Genomic DNA, 20060 nt, shown 5'->3' with positions numbered 1-20060 from the left:
ACTGTAGGAAGACAAGATACCCTCCAGAAAATAAAGCAAAAAGCCTGTGGTGATGGAGAGAAAATCTGCAGTGATCTTCCTAAGTATGTTTGATCCTATTGCAAAGGTACTTCCTGAAAGCTGTCAACAAAAAAATCACACTAATAATATTTTTAGAGATTTCTTTCCTCTTTTAATAACTGTTGTTATTAAAATTTATTTAATAACTGTTGTTATGATCTTCCTTTAATAAAGCTTTTATCTGGACAAGGCTGCCTGTGGAAAGCTGTGAATTTTCAAGTATTCAGTACTGTGTTTCCAGGTTTATTGAAGACTCCTTAAACAAGGAAGGTAATTTGTCTTTATGTGGTACAAATACAGTGGTCCTTTGGCTTAAAATGCCCCCCCTCCCCTCCACACAAACACAAAAAAAAAAAAAAAAAAGAAACTTAAACACCTATCACTTTATTGCATCAGTTCAGAGTAATCTTTCTCAAACCCATTACTGAGATGTGCTGCAAAAATTAATACACTACTTTCTTCATTTGGTTTCCACTTTGACTGTTGAACACACTTTGCTTCAAAACTTCATTGGCAAACTTCGTTTCTCTCCACTCTGACTGTTTTTCCAGCCAAACCCCAGAGCTGTGGTGCAGTTTGAGTTCTGAGGGTGCTCAGTGACAGCCCTGGTGTCTCACCTGGCCACGGCTCAGGGGACCAAGCCTGGAACAAGGAGCTCAGCTCATGAAAGGCCATCAGAGAAGCCCAAGTGAAACTTGATTGTCCATGTAGAGCTGTAGGACTAAATACAGAGCAAGAGGACTTGAAATAAAGTCAGTGAAAAATGTCAAAGCAGCTTATTGTGGATTTCTTCTTCTTAAGTTTTCAAGCATAATCAAATTTATGACAAAATTGCAAATTTTGGCTTGTCCTACTGTTGGTCTAGAGAGGGACTGAGAGCAAGAGGATGGGAGAGTTCTCCAAAATTTTGAACACCTTTTCCCCTTATTTTTGTCTCAGATGAGGAAAGGAAGAAGATAGGGTAAAGCAAATAAAAAGCCAATGTTCAAAGATACTTTTTTGACTCCCAAAATGTAAACTAGTTTTTGAAGTCTGTATTTAGACCCCTTTTGTGCTCAGAAAAACTGGAGCACAGGCAAAGTTACAAAAGACCTTGGGTTTTGGGGTTTTTTTTACATATAAGTTTCCTCACTCTCCTCTGAGGTTCTTGAACCAGGAAGAATTTCTCTCTTGTTGGCAGTTTCTGGTTCTTTGCTGGTTGAGCTTTCTGCATTTTTAATATCTGTCATCTCTTTGCCATCTGCTTTGAAGCGTTTGATAATTAAAACAGAGAGCACTATGTACAAGAGACAGCATCCTGCCCGTAGTCCTGCAACGAGCCCAAGATACACATTCCTAGGGGGGAAAAAAGGGACAAAATGCAATTATATTAATAAAACTTTCCAATTCTATATGGAACCAAATAGGTTATAAAGAGCAGCTTGACAAAACCATCTATTCTCAGCTAGGTATTGCTTCACATTTGAAAATAAGAAATAACAGGCAGAAAGCAAATGACCTTGTGATATTTAGCCCCAGACAGGCTCTAATCAGGTCTCAGACTCCCAGCAGAAATGTCTGGAGTGTGCTGCCATCCAGCAGACTCTGTTTTAGGGCTGACAAAAAGGAGCTGCACCTGCTGGGCCTTTTTGCCTGCTGTCCCTGTCCTACCCCAGCTCCTCCTGGCCACTCATGTCCACCCCCCAAGGGGATTTTTTGAGATTTCTTATACAATAGGAAGGAAATAAATGAAGGGTGAGGGAGAGAATCTGCAGATCTACACATACTCCACAGTTTTTCAGCACCCCACAAAGCCAAAGTGTCACAGAGTTACTCAGTGCATTTATTTCATTATTCAGTGCAGACTACAATCAAAGAACTAATTCTCATTACTTCAGGCAGTACCCTGCAATTTTAGATGTCAGACTGAATAAAAAGTCTTTGGTTTATTTACCTATTAAGGTGTAGTAAGGAAGAGTGGTTCTGTCAGACCCTAATCTGACAGCTGGCAAGAGGAAAGTCCACCCTGGTCCCTGCTCCCAGATCCCCAAACCCCAAAAAGGATTACCTGAACTCTTTTGTGTCGTACACTCTGCAGGACCCTGATCCCCCACAGCTTTTTGTCCCCCATTTCAAGCAGGTCTCATCTATCAAGGCACCAAAATAAATAGGGGCTGGGAGTCCTCCTGCAAAGAAAATTCTCATTACATGATCTCAGACATGTGCATCCCATCATTTAACCTCATGTAAAGAAATGAGGAAGTCAATCTCCAGGTTTTTTAATTATGCCTGCATAGAATGGGACTAAACATCCAGTCCCAGCTTTGAGATTACAAGATTTACTTAAGTAAAAGTACTTAAAGGGAGTTGAAACAATGGACTTAAAACAATAGCTTAATAATATCCAGCAAGGGAAATGTTAGCAATTCCCTTTAATGGTATTTTTATTAGAAGTTTAACTTCCTTTGTTTAAAGAAATAATATAACCAACTTTTGCAATCCCTGGTGTGGAATTACATGCCATGACATATGAATATTTATGTATATTGATTTATATATTCAAGTCTTGCCATGAAAAGGGGATTAGTGCAGTGCAAAGGGATGAAATTTAGCACTTGCTCCACAGAAACTGGGTAATAAGTCTACTATTTAAGTAGTAATGGAAGAATTTCTTTTAGACAGACAATAATTTTTTAATATCATCAGTATGAGGGAGATTGTGCAATTTTCTGAAGTTAACTGTCCTACAAAAGCAGAAGATTGATTCTCTGCAAAATATGGACATTGAAAAACAGATCCAAATAAATGACTGCTAGGGATTTTCTGAAAGGCAGAGATTTCAAAATCAGCAAACAAGGGAAGATGAGGCAAGGTTCATTTGATGCAGGGCAGATCATGTATCTGAATAATTAAATTATTGTTTATTGCAGATAAACACAAGAATCAAAATAACAGGCAAAGTACATGGGAACTTTAAGGGAATAATGGTCAGCAAAAGGGAGGATGGTGTTAGGGATATGCAGACTGATCAAGCTCAGATAGTTGTGTCCACAATTTTTAAAAAAAGCAGCTCAATAGTAAAATAAAATTTCCTTCCTTTGCCTCATTTATTTTAAGTGTAGAGAAAAAATCTGAAGAGATAATCATGATATGTAAATACACAATAATAATATGTAAATACTAGGTAATCATCATATGTAAATAGCAGGAAATATGTAGTAAGCTCCTCTAAACATTTTGAAATGCATAGTCTGCTTACAAAGAAAAATTTTGGAAAATCTCTTTTGTTTTTCTCGGGAGCAAGGGCAGTGCAATGGCTGCCTCTGGTCTACCTCTTTGGCTTCTTTGTAAACCCACTTGAAAACCACAAAGAAATTCAATCTTACCTAGTACTCTACCACCCAAAGCTTCTATCCCAACAGCAAAGGATTTCAGGTCTGGTGAGACAGACCTGGAAAGGAAACAAAAAGAGTGTTGAGGAGCAGAGAAATGGATCTGCAGCCATGCTGAGAACACCTGCCCATGCCTCACTGCAGGAGTGCTGTAGCTTACCCAGCACAGCCCCTGGAACCCCGACTGAAAACATCCACCAAGTTAAAATTCACATGTAGAGTCTCCTTCCACAGAGCAACACCCACTGAAATAAATGCAAGAATCTACAGGAACGCATCTTGAACCAAAGGAAAACAGGTTGTGAATACTTCTGGGAGGTGGTGCACAGGGATATGAAAGCCCACCAAAAGAAGGCAGTTCAGGCCCATAACTTAAGCTCAAGCCTGGCTTTATGAGGGGCTGCACTGTGCAGTGATGACCAGAAGGAACAAGGGTGTGCAGTCCTTGTTGATTTAACCACCTCAGCATTTTACAGAGAGATAGCAAATGTGAGTGACCTGGCTATAAAACACCTCGTTCCTACCAGTGGAAAGCAGCCTGTGTCCATCAGGTGAGCTGGAGAATTGACAAAAGCCAGAGGGGAGCACTGAGCTGGCACAGGGGAAGGAGGGAGCCTGGCTGTGCCCGCTCTGCACTGCAGTTTATACACCACTATATTGTCTCGTCAGCATCACCACCAAAGGCTTCTCACCACACAAATTAGGGCTCTGAAAACTGGCCAATGATTTTTATGCACACCTGTCCATAACCCAGGTGTGCCCTGCACTCAGCACTGCAGGAAATCAGCAGCTCAGCCAAGTTATTTAGTCATGTACAGTGACCATTGTGATTCACCCATGAGCAGGAGGATAAAGACAATTCCATGTGACAGGCACAAAATATTGTATTTTCTTCTGGATGTAAAATGCTTTCCAACTGAAGGAATGAAAATTTAAAAAAATATTTCTGCTATAATTCTGCTTCTGTCAGCTGAGCAAAAAAACGTGAGAATCAGACTTCTCCCAACACAGAAGATATTGTGAGGCCACAAGGCTTAACAAAGGTACCTGTTTTTCTCTGAATAATGTGAACAGCACTGGCTATGGCTTAGCAATGCATCTCATTTCAAGTCCAATGCTCTGGTAAAAACATCCCTATCACTGGAATTGAAACCCAGCATTCAGGATCAGCATAATGCCCCCCCTTTCATCACCAAAGTATCTACTCTGCATCAAATTAGAATTAAATTTCTGGAAAGATATTTTGCTCTGCCTCTGAAAAGAGTTGGATTTCAGAGCACAGGTAAATAAATCCTCAGGGGCACAATTTGATCCACATGCCATTCCTCACAGCAGGAATGAAATAGTACATAGCATTTTCTGTTTCTCTTTTCCCAAGCTTTATGGTCAAGGTAAGATAAAGTATTTCACCTAAACATAATCATGTATGTAGGAGTGCCTCCTAAGGCTAAAACAAATGCACATGCAGTCTGTAATGCTAAAAAATAGGGAAAGGCTTTGGCACAGCTTTCTCTTTGGCATTGTCCCAAAACTGCAGAGGAATTGCCACTGAGCCCTTGTCCTTCCACACAGCTGCAGTTGTGAAACACCTGAAAGGAGAAGATGAGAAGAATTTATTTATTCAGAATTCAGCATCAATAAACAACCAATTCATCAGCTAGATTTTTTTACTCTCCACACCAGCCAGACTGATGCTGAAAAACCCTCTGTAATCATCTCTGCAGACTGATAGCCAGGTCACTGATATGCCCCAGCCTCTCTGAGCTGCTCCAGAGACACAAAGCAGGTGTTCTAATTTCAGCCACTGCTAGAACACAAGGTGCTCTGTGTGCGTTTCAAGTGGGTCAAAGCTAAAAAGTCAAATGTGAACTGCCATCCAGCCATCCTACTCAGGTATCCCATGAAGAAGATGTGTAACAGCAGCAACAAGAAAAAATAGAGGTGTGGACCAAATATGCATCATGCACATAGGTCATTGTGTTCCTAAACAGCATTGGATTGATAATGGGCTTTGAAGTCAGCACGACACATGGGTTTGAAGGCCAATTTTCCTGAAATGAAGCCAGACAATATTGATGGGATGTTTAAATACAAGCCTGATAATGCTTCTTGTCTTTTTCAGTATTTTCAGTGAAGACAATTCTGCTTCTGCCAGAAGATATAAGCATTTGCACACTCTTCTGCAAACATGGTGTTTTTAACAGTCTTGCTCAGGCAGGATTATTTGAAGTCCTGGAAATGGCTTTGGTGCTGATAAAAATATCTTCCCTATATCTAGTCTAAAGCTGCCCTCTTTGAACTTAAAACCATTGCTCCTTGTCCTAATGCAGAGTCATCTATCCCCTGGTATTTACCATATTTTTTCCTGTCCCAGATGAGGATTTGCACCCTGCAAAGCAGGCTGTCATGTATGTGATGCCATTGTCCCCACAGACAGGGTCCCACTGGTCCAGCTTGCAGCTGCACTCAGCATTGCAGCTGGCCACGTAGATGTGCTTGCTGGAGGAAAGGTGCTTCATTCTGGAGGACAACAGGAGGAAATTAAAGAATTATTTAGTGGAATTTTATATTTTAAAAAATTATATATATTAAGGAGTATGCAGGAAAAACATGGAGAAAGTGAAGTGATCAAAATGGACAGATACCTGCACTGTGAAGTTGTCATATGAACACTAAGCTGATTTCAGCTAAAATAAAGTTCTCTTGGGATTTTTCATCAAGCAATAACATTTCTATGGATTGGAAAGGCATGAAAATGAAAAGGCTGGGTGGGAATATTACTTTTGCATTTGAAATCTCACCCCAAGAAAAAAAAATCATACCTAGAATAGAGATTCTACATGGTCCAAGGAAAAACCATAATTTCCTCAGCAGTAGGATATCCTACCATATCCAGGTGATAGAGATAGGGTATAAAAGTAAAAAAAAATACATAAAACCAAAACAGCAATTGATATTTTTCCACTGGACCCAGGTCACTGTATTAGAACACTCTGAGCACATGTTAGCAGTGCTCAATTTCCTGAAAGTGTTAGGAGCCCACAAGCTACAAATCATCCTTGCTGTGAAGTCAAATGTAAGGTAAAAATGTTCAAAATTTACCTTTTCTCCCTCCTTCTCCCTCAGCCAAAAGCACACATCATGTGGGCTACATTTCCTCTAAGTCTTTTAGAAGGGAAGATAAGAGAGGGAATTAGCCCTCATTAGGCTGTTGCTTCTCTTCAAAATATAAATTGTTAAATAGGTAAAAAACTAAATGGGTCACTTAACCAGAAACAACCCTGGCATGTGTCAAATTCTCCAGACTCAGCTCTCCTGGAGAAACTCCAAATGCTCTTTATATATATTCTCTAACGCTATTGATGTTTATTTTTAATTCACTCTGTGGCATCAGATGTTGCACTCAACCAGTTTATAAAATCTATAAAAATATATAGATTATATGGCATATTTATTTATTTTCACATATAACGTAAACAATAAACAACTTCTACTCAATCATATGAGTCAATTATACAAGAGTCCTACATTTCCCACAACACCTTAAATTAAAGCTTTGAAATAGAATATAGAAATTCAATTTGCCTGTAATAAATGTCATCTTTTTAAGCAATTTGCCAGAATATATAGGTATGTTGTCAGAAATAGAAAATTTAAGAAAAAGAAAATTAAGGGAAAAAGAAATGTCCTGTTTAAAAAAATATGGAAAATAAAATTGGTGTATTTTCCCCATCCCCAGCTTTAGGCATGACTTCAGGCTGACAATTCCGTCTCAAAACCTGGGATTATTTTCTGTGCACGCCCCGAAAGCAGCAGCTGTGCCAAGAGACCCCGGCAGCCCGAGGTGAAGGGTACAAACCCAGAGTAGGGCGCTGTCAGCCCGGCCACCTGCAGCACCTCACAGCTGCACGTGAAGTACAGCAAGTTCACCAAATATGCCACAATAAAGGTAATGCAAGCAAACTTGGCCATTTCAGTTATGTGGAGCTTGAATTTCTTGATGAGGAAGCCTCCTAGAAACATGCCCAGGATTGTGACAGGTAGAAGTATCACACCTGCAAAGAGACAGTAAAAAAATATGAACTGCTCTCTCTTGCATTGACTCTTTTAGAATACATTTCTAAAATAAATAGGTGTATTCTATTTCTAGAATAAATAGGTATCAGACACCTATTTTTAGGCTGATTCTTTGAGGTTCTAAGATTTATATTAACTTCTAGTAATTTCACATCCCCATTTTCTTTTGCAAATCATATTATGACTTTAGAAAGCTCAAAATTCATTTTTACCATATTGTTGTTTGTATGTAGATATAACAAAACCTGTACAGGTTCCTGGTAGAAAATGGAGTAAATGTCTTAGCTCATACACACTTCATATAAAATAAAACATAAAACTTCATGAAAGCTACAAAAGAGTCTCCAAAATGGAACATAAAAGGAAGATGCATCTGGTTCTCCACTGGATTCCATTTTGACCTGAGACTGGATAATGAGATTATTTGCATTTAGATTTAATCTGTTCAGTATTTCACAAACACCAGCCCTCACTTGCTAAACAGGGAGGTTTGACAAGGTGTTACTGGCAGGGGTTTGCCTTTCTCTGCTTTTACTGTTGATTGGTTTTCTTGGTTGTTTCTGTAAAATTTTCTCAGCATTCAGAAAATAAAAAAGATAGGAAAAACAAAGTTCTCCCCACATTTGTAGCTGACTAAGACATTGTGTCTTCAGATTAAAGTAATTCAATATCAGTTCTGCAATGACCTCACATAGCCTGGTTTTCCTTTCAGATTATGAGACCATATCAATCACTGTAAGATTAATATAATTTCAGCATTCTTTCTTTGTAGAACACTATTAAGTACTTATTTCTGAAGGAGCTGGCAAATAGAAAAACAGCTTTGAAATTAATGAAGTGACTCAAACTTTTATAATTTGGTTTCTTATTGCCTATAAAATTTGGATTTGTAATCAAAAGAAAAGAAGATTTATACCAATATGTTACTCTGAAAAGAAAAAAAAATCACACATTTCATTAAACATTTTAAAATTTCTTTTCTATTAGTTTTTATTTGCAGCTGATGTTTGATGTGTGGTTTTTATCTCACTATGAAAAAACTTCCACCCAGTTTTAATAATCCTCTAGCTCAGTGAATTAGGAGCACTAGGAAAATTAACACTAAAATTAACATCCATTTTCAAAATACAGTAATAAAATTAGGAAACCACTACATGCTTTCTTTTTAACCAAAAAAAGTTCACATAAGCTCCTTCTAAAACAGAAGGCAAGATAATAAATAAAAGCTTCCTTTTTGACACAGGAATTTGAAAAGAAGTCAGGTACCTACCAATTAGGAAGATGGCTTTTGCCACTGACACATTAAATTGCTGCTCCATAAACTTTGCCTCATAGGTTATTATCCCAACAAGGGAGTTGTACTGCAGAATGGTGAGGAGGATGAACACCGCAAAAATTGGATTTCCAAACAGCTTCCTGAGTGCTGGCAAGAAATCTGCAATGGAGAGGAAATACTGTACACCCTGCTAAACACAGAGAGGAGTTGTTTTGGCATCCTTTAGATAGTGAAATTAACTTGGATTTAATTGCTGGCTGCATTTGCAGGTTATAATTCTGTGCTTATCACAGCACCTGATTGCTCAGGTGAGAGTTCTCATTGCCAACACATGCCTGGTGTGAAAGGAGGAGCAGCACAGAGGATGCTCAGCTGGGAATCAGGATCCTGGATTATTTTGTGAGTGGCACAGGGTTCCTCAGGCTCACAGCACACATCCTCAATGCCTTCACAGAGCATCAACATCCTCCACCAAGAGTAAAATGTGGTTCCCAAAGCAGGAGCCCTCACCAACCACACAAGGACCGCACAGGAGAGTGATGTTTAGAAAACAGAAGCACCTGGCCCCCCAAAAAAGGCTGGAATCATTTCTGGGACCCTTGGTTAGAATATTAAAATCCATTAAAATAAAGTGAACATAAACATCTACATTTAGACTGTAGTCTGGCTCTTGGCACAGCTGCCTAAAACATCTGCTGTAGGTGTGCACATATATACAAACAGAACCTCGGGTCTAATAATAAAAATACAAAAATAAAAGCAACAGATGGTTGGATCTGGTGGTTCCTATATGAGATGAATTCAGCTTCCCTGAGCTCAAACACAGGAGCTACAAATCCAGGGAGTCTCCAACATGTAATGTAGTCATAATGAGCTCCATGTTTCCTTCCCAAACATCTGCCTCAGTTTCCTTGCCAAACACTTGCCAACCCTAGCCTGCCCACTATGGATTGCTCATGAGTGAGGGATGGGATGTTTTCCTCACTCTCTCTTCATAACCATGGCATTGTAGCTGTAATCACCTCACAACTACCAACTGAGAATCTCTGGTGCTCAGAGAAACAGCACAAGTTTTTCCCAGCTGTCTGACATCAGGAGAGGACTGAAACTTGCCTTTAGCATGTAATTATAATAGCACAAATTAAAGATATTTTTGTCGATAGTTTGCACTACAGAAACCTGCATTTGCTGAAGGTTGTGTGAGTCCATGCTCAGCTCACAATGAATCCATGAGACAGAATTCATATGCAAATATTTGGGTAATAATATTTCAATATTTCACCTTTTACTGCCTCTGAGAACTGTAATTGTGGTTGAGCTGGGGGTTCTGTTTTACAGGGATCTCCTTGAACAGACAAGTGACTAATCTTCAAGTTTTCATTCTCTCCTTCTTTTGGTAAGGAATAGGGCAAAAACCAGAAAGGCAATGAAGCAATGAAGTTGACAGCTCCACAGATAAGCAATCCAAGCCACCACGCACCAACCCAACGGCTGTCCTTAGGATTTATGCTGATGGCATCTATAAAATACAGAAAGACAGGAAAATAGGGTAAATATTATGCAGAGCAGTTATTATAGATTATTATACATTACTGTATATCCTCATATATATAATTATAAAGGCAGAACAGAGGTTATCTATGTTCCCTATGAAGAATTCAAATGCAGCTTCAAATCATAAATTCATAAAAGCATAATAAATAGAATAATAAAATCATTCAAATCATAGAATCATAAAATAGTTTATATTGGAAGGAACTTTTAAGATCATCTTCTCTCACCCCCTTTCTTGGGCAGGGCCATCTTCCACTATCCCAGGTTGCTCAGAGCCCCATCCAGCCTGGCCTTGGACACTTCCAGGGATGGGGCAGCCACAGCTTCTCTGGATAAGTTGTGAATGACCCACCTCTGGAAGGGAATCAGTCCCATGCAGTCAAAAATAAATGTGTCCATTCAGGCCCATGGTGGCATTTCCTTGCCACAATCCTCCAATACTCTCTGGGAGAGTGAGCAAAAGGATCTTTACCACAAAAAAACACCCTTCCCTTTCTCAATTTCCCAGAGTGCCCTCCATCCCCATCCCCAAACTCTATAGGTTTTCCTCAGATTTCCTCAATTTTTCCCTGGGATTAGAGACTTTTAAGTGATTTGAACAATAAGAATTTTGAGATGGAACTTTGCTGCATGCTTTTTAGAGAACATACTTTTTGCTAGGTGTTGAAAATATCCATGAGCCTTTCACCGTTCCCTCAAGAGGGGGATGGCCTTTTATTCAATTAATCATTTGTTCTCAGCTGCACAGCAAGGGTGTAACGAGTGTGTGTGCAAACATTAAAAAAACAGTGGGGGTTTTCCAAGGGCTATTCCAGGCATGTTACAACGGCTGATTTTAAAACCTCCATTTTTGAACAGGAAAAACTCTCCAGAGAACCCTTGCTTTTGGGGCAGTGAGCTGGGAAGGTGCTTCTTGGCATGGGGGTTCCTATACCCAGACACCTTGTGGCTTGATGTGCCACCCCACGCTGGTGGCCATGGTCCCTCACCGATGTCCACGACGCCGACGTCAACCCAGAGGCTGGCACAGAAGGAGCCCAGCAGGAAGCCCAGCGTTGGCCCAAACATGCCTGAGGATCTCACCAGGCCTGCAGGACAAGGGAGACAGCAAAAAAACTGCATGGGCAAGGCAAGCCTTCCCCTCTGAGGGCGGGGAAATGAGAGAGGAAGGAGCAGGGCATTGCAGAATGTCCTGAGGTGCGAGCTGCCCTGACCACAGCTGGGGTGGAGATCGCCCTAGGAGCAAATGAAGGCTGCCAGAAACCCACACTGCATTTTGCTGACCTGATGTGTAAATAAAGCACAATTTGATTTTGGTTACCGCTAGTGGCAATCAACAAAAAATAAAATAAAATATTATCTAAATAATTCAATGATAGGTTCTCACGCTCCCTCGCCACTTTGTGTTGCTCTGTTGAAATTTTGTTGTGAGCAGGTAATAGGATCAAACTACAAACTACTCAGTAATTTGGATTCCTGAATTCCAGTGCAGAGCTGACAACTTGAAGTTGCAGGATTCATTCCATAGGAAAAGAAGGAATTCTTTACCAAATGTCTGTAAGTTCTTGCCCACATCTAGCACTGTGCTCTGTAAATCCTTTTGTGTTCTACTGCAGAGACTTTCCTCCTGAGAGAGTTGGTTTTGCAAACTCGCTTCTGAATGTAGTGATTGCTCAGTTTATCACCCAGAACTTCTGTAATAAATTGTTACATCTTAACAAATATGCTAAATTTTCTGTTTCTTCCCATGGCAACTCTAGTGTTATTGCTGTCACCACAACTCTACCAAAATTATTTTAGTTCATTCCATTAAGAAAATGCTGTCTCTGCCTCCAAATAATTTATGTTCTTACTCAACAAAACATTAAAGGACAAAGGAAAAAGGAGAGACAAAGCTGAAACTTCTTGTTCAGGGTAAAACAGTGAGATTAATGCTCAAAATCCATCAGCAAGGTTTGACTGACCTTTTTATTATAGGACTTTATTTTTTATGTTTGTGCTTTAAAAGAACACTGATTATTAATTGATTCAATCAGATGATGAAAAATAAGATTCAGAAAAGAATTGAAGTTAGCCAAGAAAAGGAAGTCCTGTTCCACAGAAAGACTGTTTCAACTTCCACATTTTTTACAAAGTGGTTCAGTCCACCAAAATGAAATAAGTGACTGAAAACTGCTATTCTGAATGTAAAAATGAAATATTTTATAAACTGCAAACTAAATATTTTATTTCTCTGATGTAAATGAATTTCCATTTTGGCTGAATCCATGTTTACTTTATCTTTTTGATCCCACTTGCCCAGTAGTCCCCAACCTGTCTCAATCTCTCCCACATTAAATTCTGACAAGAACAAAATTCAGCTAAACTTTTTAAAATACCTTCAATCAGAAGCTCAGAGGAGATTACAAATATTTTGGATAACTGCTGAGTGGAATGCTTGCTTTTGACACAGTTCTTGCATTTTCTTCACCCTGCAGATCTCCTCATTTCCAAATGAAGACACTGGCCATGGCCTTACCCTGTAGCATCACATGCTGTGCTCTTCCTGAAACTGTGTCTTAATGTCTTTCTGACCAGCTCAGTTTCACCAACTTGACTTCAGGCCACACAAACATCCCATGCTAATAAATTGGTTTGCCAATAAATTGGTTTGCCAACAAATTAATTAGCCTGGGTGTAAGTCTCTCTGTCTTGGGCAATAGGTTATGTGCTGTCAAAACAAGATCAAAACCCCAATTAGAAAGGATTTGTTACAACACCCTGACAAGGTGTTGTTTATCCTTCACCAGAGAGTGACTTTAAAAAGCTTTCAACTGGAAGTGAAATGTGAAATTCAAAAAGCCAGGTAAGAGCTCCTGAAACACATTCACATTGCTGTGGTTAATTGTGACTTCATTAGAGATCCTCACGTTCAGGACCATTCCCTTATCTGTGAAATAGTGATCAGAAGGAATTCGGTTCTCTGAAGATGTGGTACTGAAGTTGATGTGCCAGATAAGACAGATATGACTTTATACTTTGGGGAAATGAGTATTTGATTATGCTTCTCTTCATCACAGAAGCTCCTCTGGGAAAGCAAAAAGGCCATCCTGGAGTTATCCCTAGAGAATAATTATGAGACCTCCTTTACACTGCTTGGTGTTTTTTGCACTGCTCAAAGTTATCCAGATAATTTCTTTTGTTGAGTTTCTTTTGTTGCTTGACTATAGAAATGTTGAAGAACAGAATATCTAGCATAAAAACGGCTCATTTGTACATTACCTATGTAAAATGCTGAATTTTCTTCTTTAGAAAAATCATCAATATATGAAACTCCCAGAGGCATAATTGGTGCTTCCCCAATTCCACGTAGGAGGTTCCCCACCAACACAAAAAGCCACAGATAGGAATTTGTTGTTTTCTCACATCCTGCAGACCATAAACATTTATGTTTCTGTGAACATAATTCTGTCAATGCTTTACAGCAGCAGTAAAATAAAATAAAATATGGAGATTAACAATCATTATAGGGTGGGTTTATATACATCATGGTTTCTAGCAGGGGTTTTACTGCTTTCCAGTAAAAAAGGGTTCACAACAGGGACAAGCTGAAGAGAATCCAGCGTCAGAGCTTTATCTTACCAGCATTTATCACTGTGCTGAGTGTTTCTGGAGCATCTGTGGCTGGAGGGCCCCCAGACCCTGGGGAGCAAGCTGACACACTCATGGAGGAGTTGTCCACACTAACAGTTATCCTTTCATAATTGTAACTGGAAAACAACTGTGTGAAATACAACTGACACATGAAGGACTTTGCTCTGCAGGAAGCGTGCCTGAGCCCTGTTCACATGTGTTCATTCCTGTCTCACACACACAAAGTAAACGAGACCCCATTCCCAGTGCTTTGCTTAAAAAATAAATGGGTATCTCCATACCATTTTCAAATGCTCTGATGATTCTAACCCTAATATTTTCCTGAGATAAAGAGCAACAAACCTGCCCCCACAGATCATTTTTCAGAGTGCAGGACAGAGGCAGAGTTCATCAACATCTGTGTTTTTCCATAATGGCACCTCTTTCTTACCTTTGTAGCAGATGCAAGGATGCCAAAGGATTGGAAGGGTAGGATCTGCATCTGACAATTATGTGTTATATCTTAAATGGGGATGGGGTATTTAGACATTTAATTCTCCCCAAGTTTAGATTAAAACCTTCAGCATTTTAAAGGGGTTATCATGAGTAGTCACCATGGAGAAAGAAACCTTTACCACCAAGATCTAATTACAGTTTGCTTAAATATAAGAAAGGAAACACAGTTTAAAAAATTCTATTTCTATTTCTATCCATCCCAGGTGGAAAATTCAACCCACTTTATCCTTAGTTATGTATAAGTTCTGTAGAAATTTGAGGTTTCTCTCCTGCTTACCTGTAGCAAGAGGTAAGCTTTCAGAGAGGAAATCAGAATGCCAATATTTTAAAATCCACCCATTTTCCTGTTGGAATAGCTGGAACAGACTACTACTGCCAGGCTTTTAACTCAGATGCATGCTTTAAAAACTATTTTGTATGATCAAGTTCCATTAGTGCACAACATGAAAGGTCTCCATATTTACCGTCCCATTAGGAACTGAGGCATCACTGACAAAAAAGCTCCTACAGACATGATGAGACACCCAACAGCAATTATTTTTGGCCTATGAACTCTTGGTCCAAGGTAGCTCACCAACACCATCACCATCAAGTTACCTGCATCAACAGGAGAGAGAGCAAGCACAAAAATATAGGTTTTTTGGGGGTGAAAGAGTACTGAGAAGCACTGATCCACTTTTGAAGTACATATACCTATCTCAAAGCTGCCATCAATAATGCCAACAATTGATGATGAGATTTCAAATCTCCTTTCAATTTGACTGGACATGCTCTTCATGTAGCTTCCAGACAATCCTTTGGCAAAAAAGGTAAAAGCTAGAGCTCCAAGAAATATCTGAAGAGAAAAAATAATTGAGTTTACAAAGTAACAGTTTTTGCTTTACAGCTGGATGCCTGAGCAACCCAGTCAAGAAGCACAAAAATCAAATGCTTTGCTTTCTAATTCTCTATGAGGAGAATCTGCCTATTGTTATAATTAAAACAGATTTTACTTTCTCTTTTTAGGGAGGCCTCCAAAACCTCTGCTTCTTCAAAGAAAAGGAAAATTGTCATTGATGGTATGCACCTTCTAACTTTCTAGTACATATTGGTCCAGCTGTTTCCTTCCCTAGGAAAAACTTGAAGTTTTCCATAGGAAAAACTTCTTCCTTACGAAAAACTTGTTGCTTATTTCTGGTACTTATATCACATACTCATGTCTGGTACTTATATCTTATTACCTCTCCTTCTCCTGTTCTAAAAAACATGAGTAAAAATATATATCTGCAATTACTACTGTGACTGTAGCACACCTCTAAATGAATTATTCGCAAAATATGGCCTCATTTTTCAACTTCTGAGCATATTTAACTTCTGTATGCTTGGAATCACAACCACTGAATAAGAATGGGTTGGGTTGGAAAGGATCTTAAAGATCATCTTTAGATCATCCTTAAGATCATCTTTAGATCATCTTTAGACCTTTAGATCATATTAAAGATCACCACCTGCCATGGGCAGAGACACCTTCTACCAGACCAGGGTGCTCAGAGCCCCATCCAGCCTGGTCTTGGATCTTCCTGGGATGGGGCAGCCACAGATTCTGCGGGCAGCCTGTGCCAGGGCCTCATCACCCTCACAGTGAAGAATTTCTCCCTAATATCCCATTTAAACCCACTCTCTGTCAGTTTGAAGCCATTCCCCCTTGTCAATATTCTCTTCTCATCTTCCTTGTTAGCTCCTTCAGGTACTGGAGGGCCACAAGGAGGTGAGCCCTGAGCCTTCTCCTCTCCAGCCCCAATTCTGCAGCCTTTCCCTCTGTGTCCCTCCTCTAGGCTGGCTCCAGCAGCTCCCTGTCCTTCCTGCGCTGGGACCCCAGAGCTGGAGGCAGCTCTGCAGGTGGAGTTTCAGCAGGGCAGGGCAGAATCCCTCCCTCCCTGCTGCCCAAATCCCTTCCAACCGCCTGTGGATGCAGCCCAGAGCATTTTCCCTACCACATATAGCACCAAACAGTGCCATACATAACTGACTGAGTTTTGATAGGACTTCAAATGAAAATTCAGTGTTCCAGAGAAATTATGTGGTGGAGGTTCTTCCATACCTTTAGCTTTGAACAGTTATGGCACAGAGTCTTGGCAGGAGCTGCACTGCCATCGCTGTCCTGGAACAGGGATTTTTCTTTAAGCTGGCCAGCAGTGATTGGTCTGTCCATGGTTTTCCTTCCCCAGGTCTGAAATGTCTCCTGTTTGAAAAATGCTGCTATGTTTAACTATTATTGGCATAAGAACTGCATTTCCAATGTTTTTCAGACATACTCAGTGGTGAGACACTGCCTGAGATATCTGCACATTGAATCTTTTCTCATCTTTGAACAATCATTAAAGAGTGCTCATAGTAACTACTGCAACTAATTAAGGACTGGTGCACCTGATTTGTGACATCTGCTTTTTAAAGGCTACAGAACTTTCTTGGACAGATGGAAAAGTTATGGATAAATCTCTGAAGGTTTTTAGAAACCTCTGTGGAAAAGGAAAATCCCCAGGCAGCTGGAGGCTGGGACAGTTTGTCAGAAAAAGACCTTCACCACACTTGAGCCAGTCCTTTCTGAGATATCCATTTTTGATCACTGTTCCAGAATAAATGGACCTTTGGTGTGATCTAGTAGGCTTCTGCTATTATATTTCTGAGGATTTTCTTAGTGAACACTACCATTCTGTCAGCATTTGAATGAATAACATTATTTATTGGATAAATATTTGTAGACTCAGACCAGAAATGATGACAGAGGAGAAAACAGGGTGAGCAGTACGGTAGATAAAGATGTATTAAGGGGAAAGAGAGCACTGATTAAAAGAAACAAATAATGACTATCTGTAAGCTCACAAGCCTTCACAAGTTTCTGCAGGACAGATGATAAATGTAGATATTTTAATAATACTGATAAAGTTTTAAGTTTAAAAGCTGGCTCTGATTCAAGGAGTCAGCTATGTTAGTTGGTATAGATTAAGCTGATCAGGGGAAAGCAGCTAATACTGAGATATCTGGAATGATAATAAGTTTTTAAAAAAACTTCCAAGTTTGTCAGTTGGAAAACTGGTGCAACAGTACCAAAATCAACCAGTTAGCTCCTACATACACATATGCACATATATTAAAGGAGTATAGAATATATCAAGAACATGGCCAGTAACATTTTCCCCACAAGACACTGGAATCTCAAACATGCCACGCTGTTTCAGCCACATGGGAACTTTGCAGGTTTCCCTCCTGCAGGCCCTGAGGCCAACTGACCCATGAGTGGAGCCCACTCAGGTGCTGTGGGGGATTTTTGGCACTGAGGTTGTGGGGATGTGGCAGAGTCACTGGACACCCCAAAAACATCACCAGGTTCCTCTGAGGAGTTCCTCTCTCCCCAGCAAGATGCCCAGGGCTGCCTGGGTTCCCTGGGAAATGCCCACCTATGCCAGAAAGGACAGCAAGTTTAGAAACCCAACAATTCCCTAGAAGTTCCTCCTAACCACTGAAAATAGGCACTAATGTCTCATAAAAAGATATAAAGCTTCGTAAGGACTCTAACTTGATTTTTGTAAATTTTAGTTCCAAATCCTACTCCAGTAGGAGGGGACTGTGAAAAGCAAGCATGTATATTTCAGACTAAGCCCCATATGAAATTTCTAAAGGGACCTAACCTTCCTTAGACCACCTTTAGCAGCTTCTAAATTTAAAAAAAAACTGTTTCAAAAGTAAGCTATAGATAATTCAAGTATGGATAAGTCAGACTTACCCCAGTCTTTAAGGATAGGAACTGAAAGACAGAGTTCTCTAAAGCAAATACATTCTATATTGATTTATATTTTGCTGATGATTAACATTGTGAAACATCTGACTCTGGTAAAGGATCTACAGGATCTCAATCAGTGACGTGGTTTTCTTTTCAACATATCAAATTTTTTTAAAAAAAATTTATTTATGGTTCCAGACTAACAATCTACCTGAAACTCATAGAAAATGTTAAATGGTAGAAACTCTTCTCTTATGCCTAATGGAACAATCACATTTTCCATAACCACTCTACAAGAATCAACTTTGGCAAACCAGTGAATCATTGACACCAGTGGTATTTAAAATTAAGCAAGAAAAATGAGAAAATATTTAATTAATGAATTAGGGGTAATGAATAGTTTTTCTACAGAGGGATAAAATACGCTGCTCCCAATGGGAGCGACAGCAATTATCCTTTTTAAAAAAAAAATTTAATTTTCAAAATTGTACCTCAAAGCCTTTCAAGTTTAGTGACAACGAGATGTGGAGAAAGGCTGCACTGGGAGCTCACAACTGAACAAACAACCAGGGTAACCAGCAAATGGAAGGGAGCAGGGAGGAGGGACAGAGCAGTCACTTACTGTGTGTCAGAGCGGTGTCAGGCTGGTTCTCTCCCGTGCCCCGGGCTCCAGGCTCGGAGCCAGCGCAGCGTCACAGCCAAAGCTGTGACACAGCCTGCTCCCACAAGTGAAACACCTCACGACATGGCTTAAACCTTGGATTTCCTTCTTATGGTGATTGCAAAACTTGCCCCCCGTCAGCGGTGCGGGAGCTGTGCAGGAGGCAGGTCTGGTGCTGCCCCTGCTCTGGCAGCCTACCTGCACCAGTGCCAGCCTCTCCCGGCTGCTGGAACAACTTGTTTTCTTCACTCTTCCTTTCTTTTTTTCTTTTTTTTTTTTCTGATCTCTAAACATTGGAGCTGCATCAACCACCTCTCAAAGGGAGCTCCCTGCCATCCACCCAACGAGCATGGAGTGGTTCAGCTCAGGCACGAGAGCCCTGGGAGTGCAGGCTCAGCTTCTCCAAGGACCTGAAGCCTCCCAGATCTCACTCCTTGGTGCCTTGGAGGAGGGTCACAGAGACACCAAGGGGTGGCTGAGCTCCTGGGAGGGCATGAACAGCTCATGGACATCTGCCACTTTTGGGGATGAGCCCTCTGTGCCACAACTCCAACGCAGTGACATGCAGTTCACCCCAATCCAGTGGTTTGCACGCAGAGCCTTGATTATCGTCTTCTGTACAAAAATACACTAAGGGATTTGCTAAAGGCTTAATGAACTTGATTACTTATGAGTTATGGAATCATAACCTTTAGTCAGAACTAAAAAAACCATTATTAAAGCTAAAAGAAGTTATAAACTTGCTAAGTACATAAATATGCAAGCTCTCTCTCATTGCCCCCTGAAGCTTGCAGGTTAACTGCAGACAGTCATTTTATCTGCCATGTTTGCGCTTGTTAATGGATTTGGCTTGATAGAATTTTACACATTTTAATGTGATCATTATATGTGCATTGATTTATTATGGGTCTTAATTTAAAGTTTCAATTTCTCTGTTTTACCAGCACAACTATATGCTCTCTATATTTGCCCTCATTGAGCAAATGAAAACAACTTATTTCTACCATTTCATGAGAATATTTGCAAGAGGACAAAGTGTTATTTTCTATGATCATTTTAATGTAGTGTTCCTGCATTACTGTTTAATGCTGATTTCTTGTTTAATTAATTTAGCTTTAATACAAGAGAACAATGTCCATGTTGAAACTCACTTTCTCTTAAAAGAGTTCAAAA

At 39.9% G+C, this 20060-nt stretch overlaps 1 protein-coding gene across 1 annotated transcript; it reads right to left on the bottom strand.

Moving 5' to 3' along the window:
* Window positions 1-1172: 1172 nt before the first annotated feature.
* On the bottom strand, window positions 1173-16657 carry LOC131557518 (solute carrier organic anion transporter family member 1C1-like). Its single transcript, XM_058804819.1, has 14 exons — window positions 16547-16657; window positions 15160-15301; window positions 14931-15063; window positions 13960-14087; window positions 13600-13746; window positions 11328-11426; window positions 10067-10303; window positions 8779-8943; window positions 7291-7486; window positions 5786-5951; window positions 4842-5020; window positions 3426-3490; window positions 2108-2225; window positions 1173-1395 (listed from the first exon to the last, which is right to left on the bottom strand). Exons 1-14 carry the CDS (start codon window positions 16655-16657, stop codon window positions 1173-1175), a joined length of 2109 nt encoding a protein of 702 aa, XP_058660802.1.
* Window positions 16658-20060: the final 3403 nt, after the last annotated feature.

Source organism: Ammospiza caudacuta, chromosome 5 (assembly GCF_027887145.1).
Source record: "Ammospiza caudacuta isolate bAmmCau1 chromosome 5, bAmmCau1.pri, whole genome shotgun sequence".
Classification (NCBI taxonomy): domain Eukaryota; kingdom Metazoa; phylum Chordata; class Aves; order Passeriformes; family Passerellidae; genus Ammospiza; species Ammospiza caudacuta.
The sequence above is the reverse complement of the archived record's forward strand: the minus strand, read 5'-3'. Positions and strand labels throughout refer to the sequence as shown.

Bases quoted from the DNA above. Each gene is read 5' to 3' on its own strand.
- LOC131557518 (XM_058804819.1), bottom strand. From the start codon at position 16,657: ATGGACAGACCAATCACTGCTGGCCAGCTTAAAGAAAAATCCCTGTTC. The intron at 14,088-14,930 runs GTAAATATGGAG...GTTGTTTTCCAG, and splicing joins CCTCAGTTCCTAATGGGACG to TTACAATTATGAAAGGATAA. The intron at 8,944-10,066 runs GTGAAATATTGA...TCTCCATTGCAG, and splicing joins GTTCTCAGAGGCAGTAAAAG to ATTTCTTGCCAGCACTCAGG.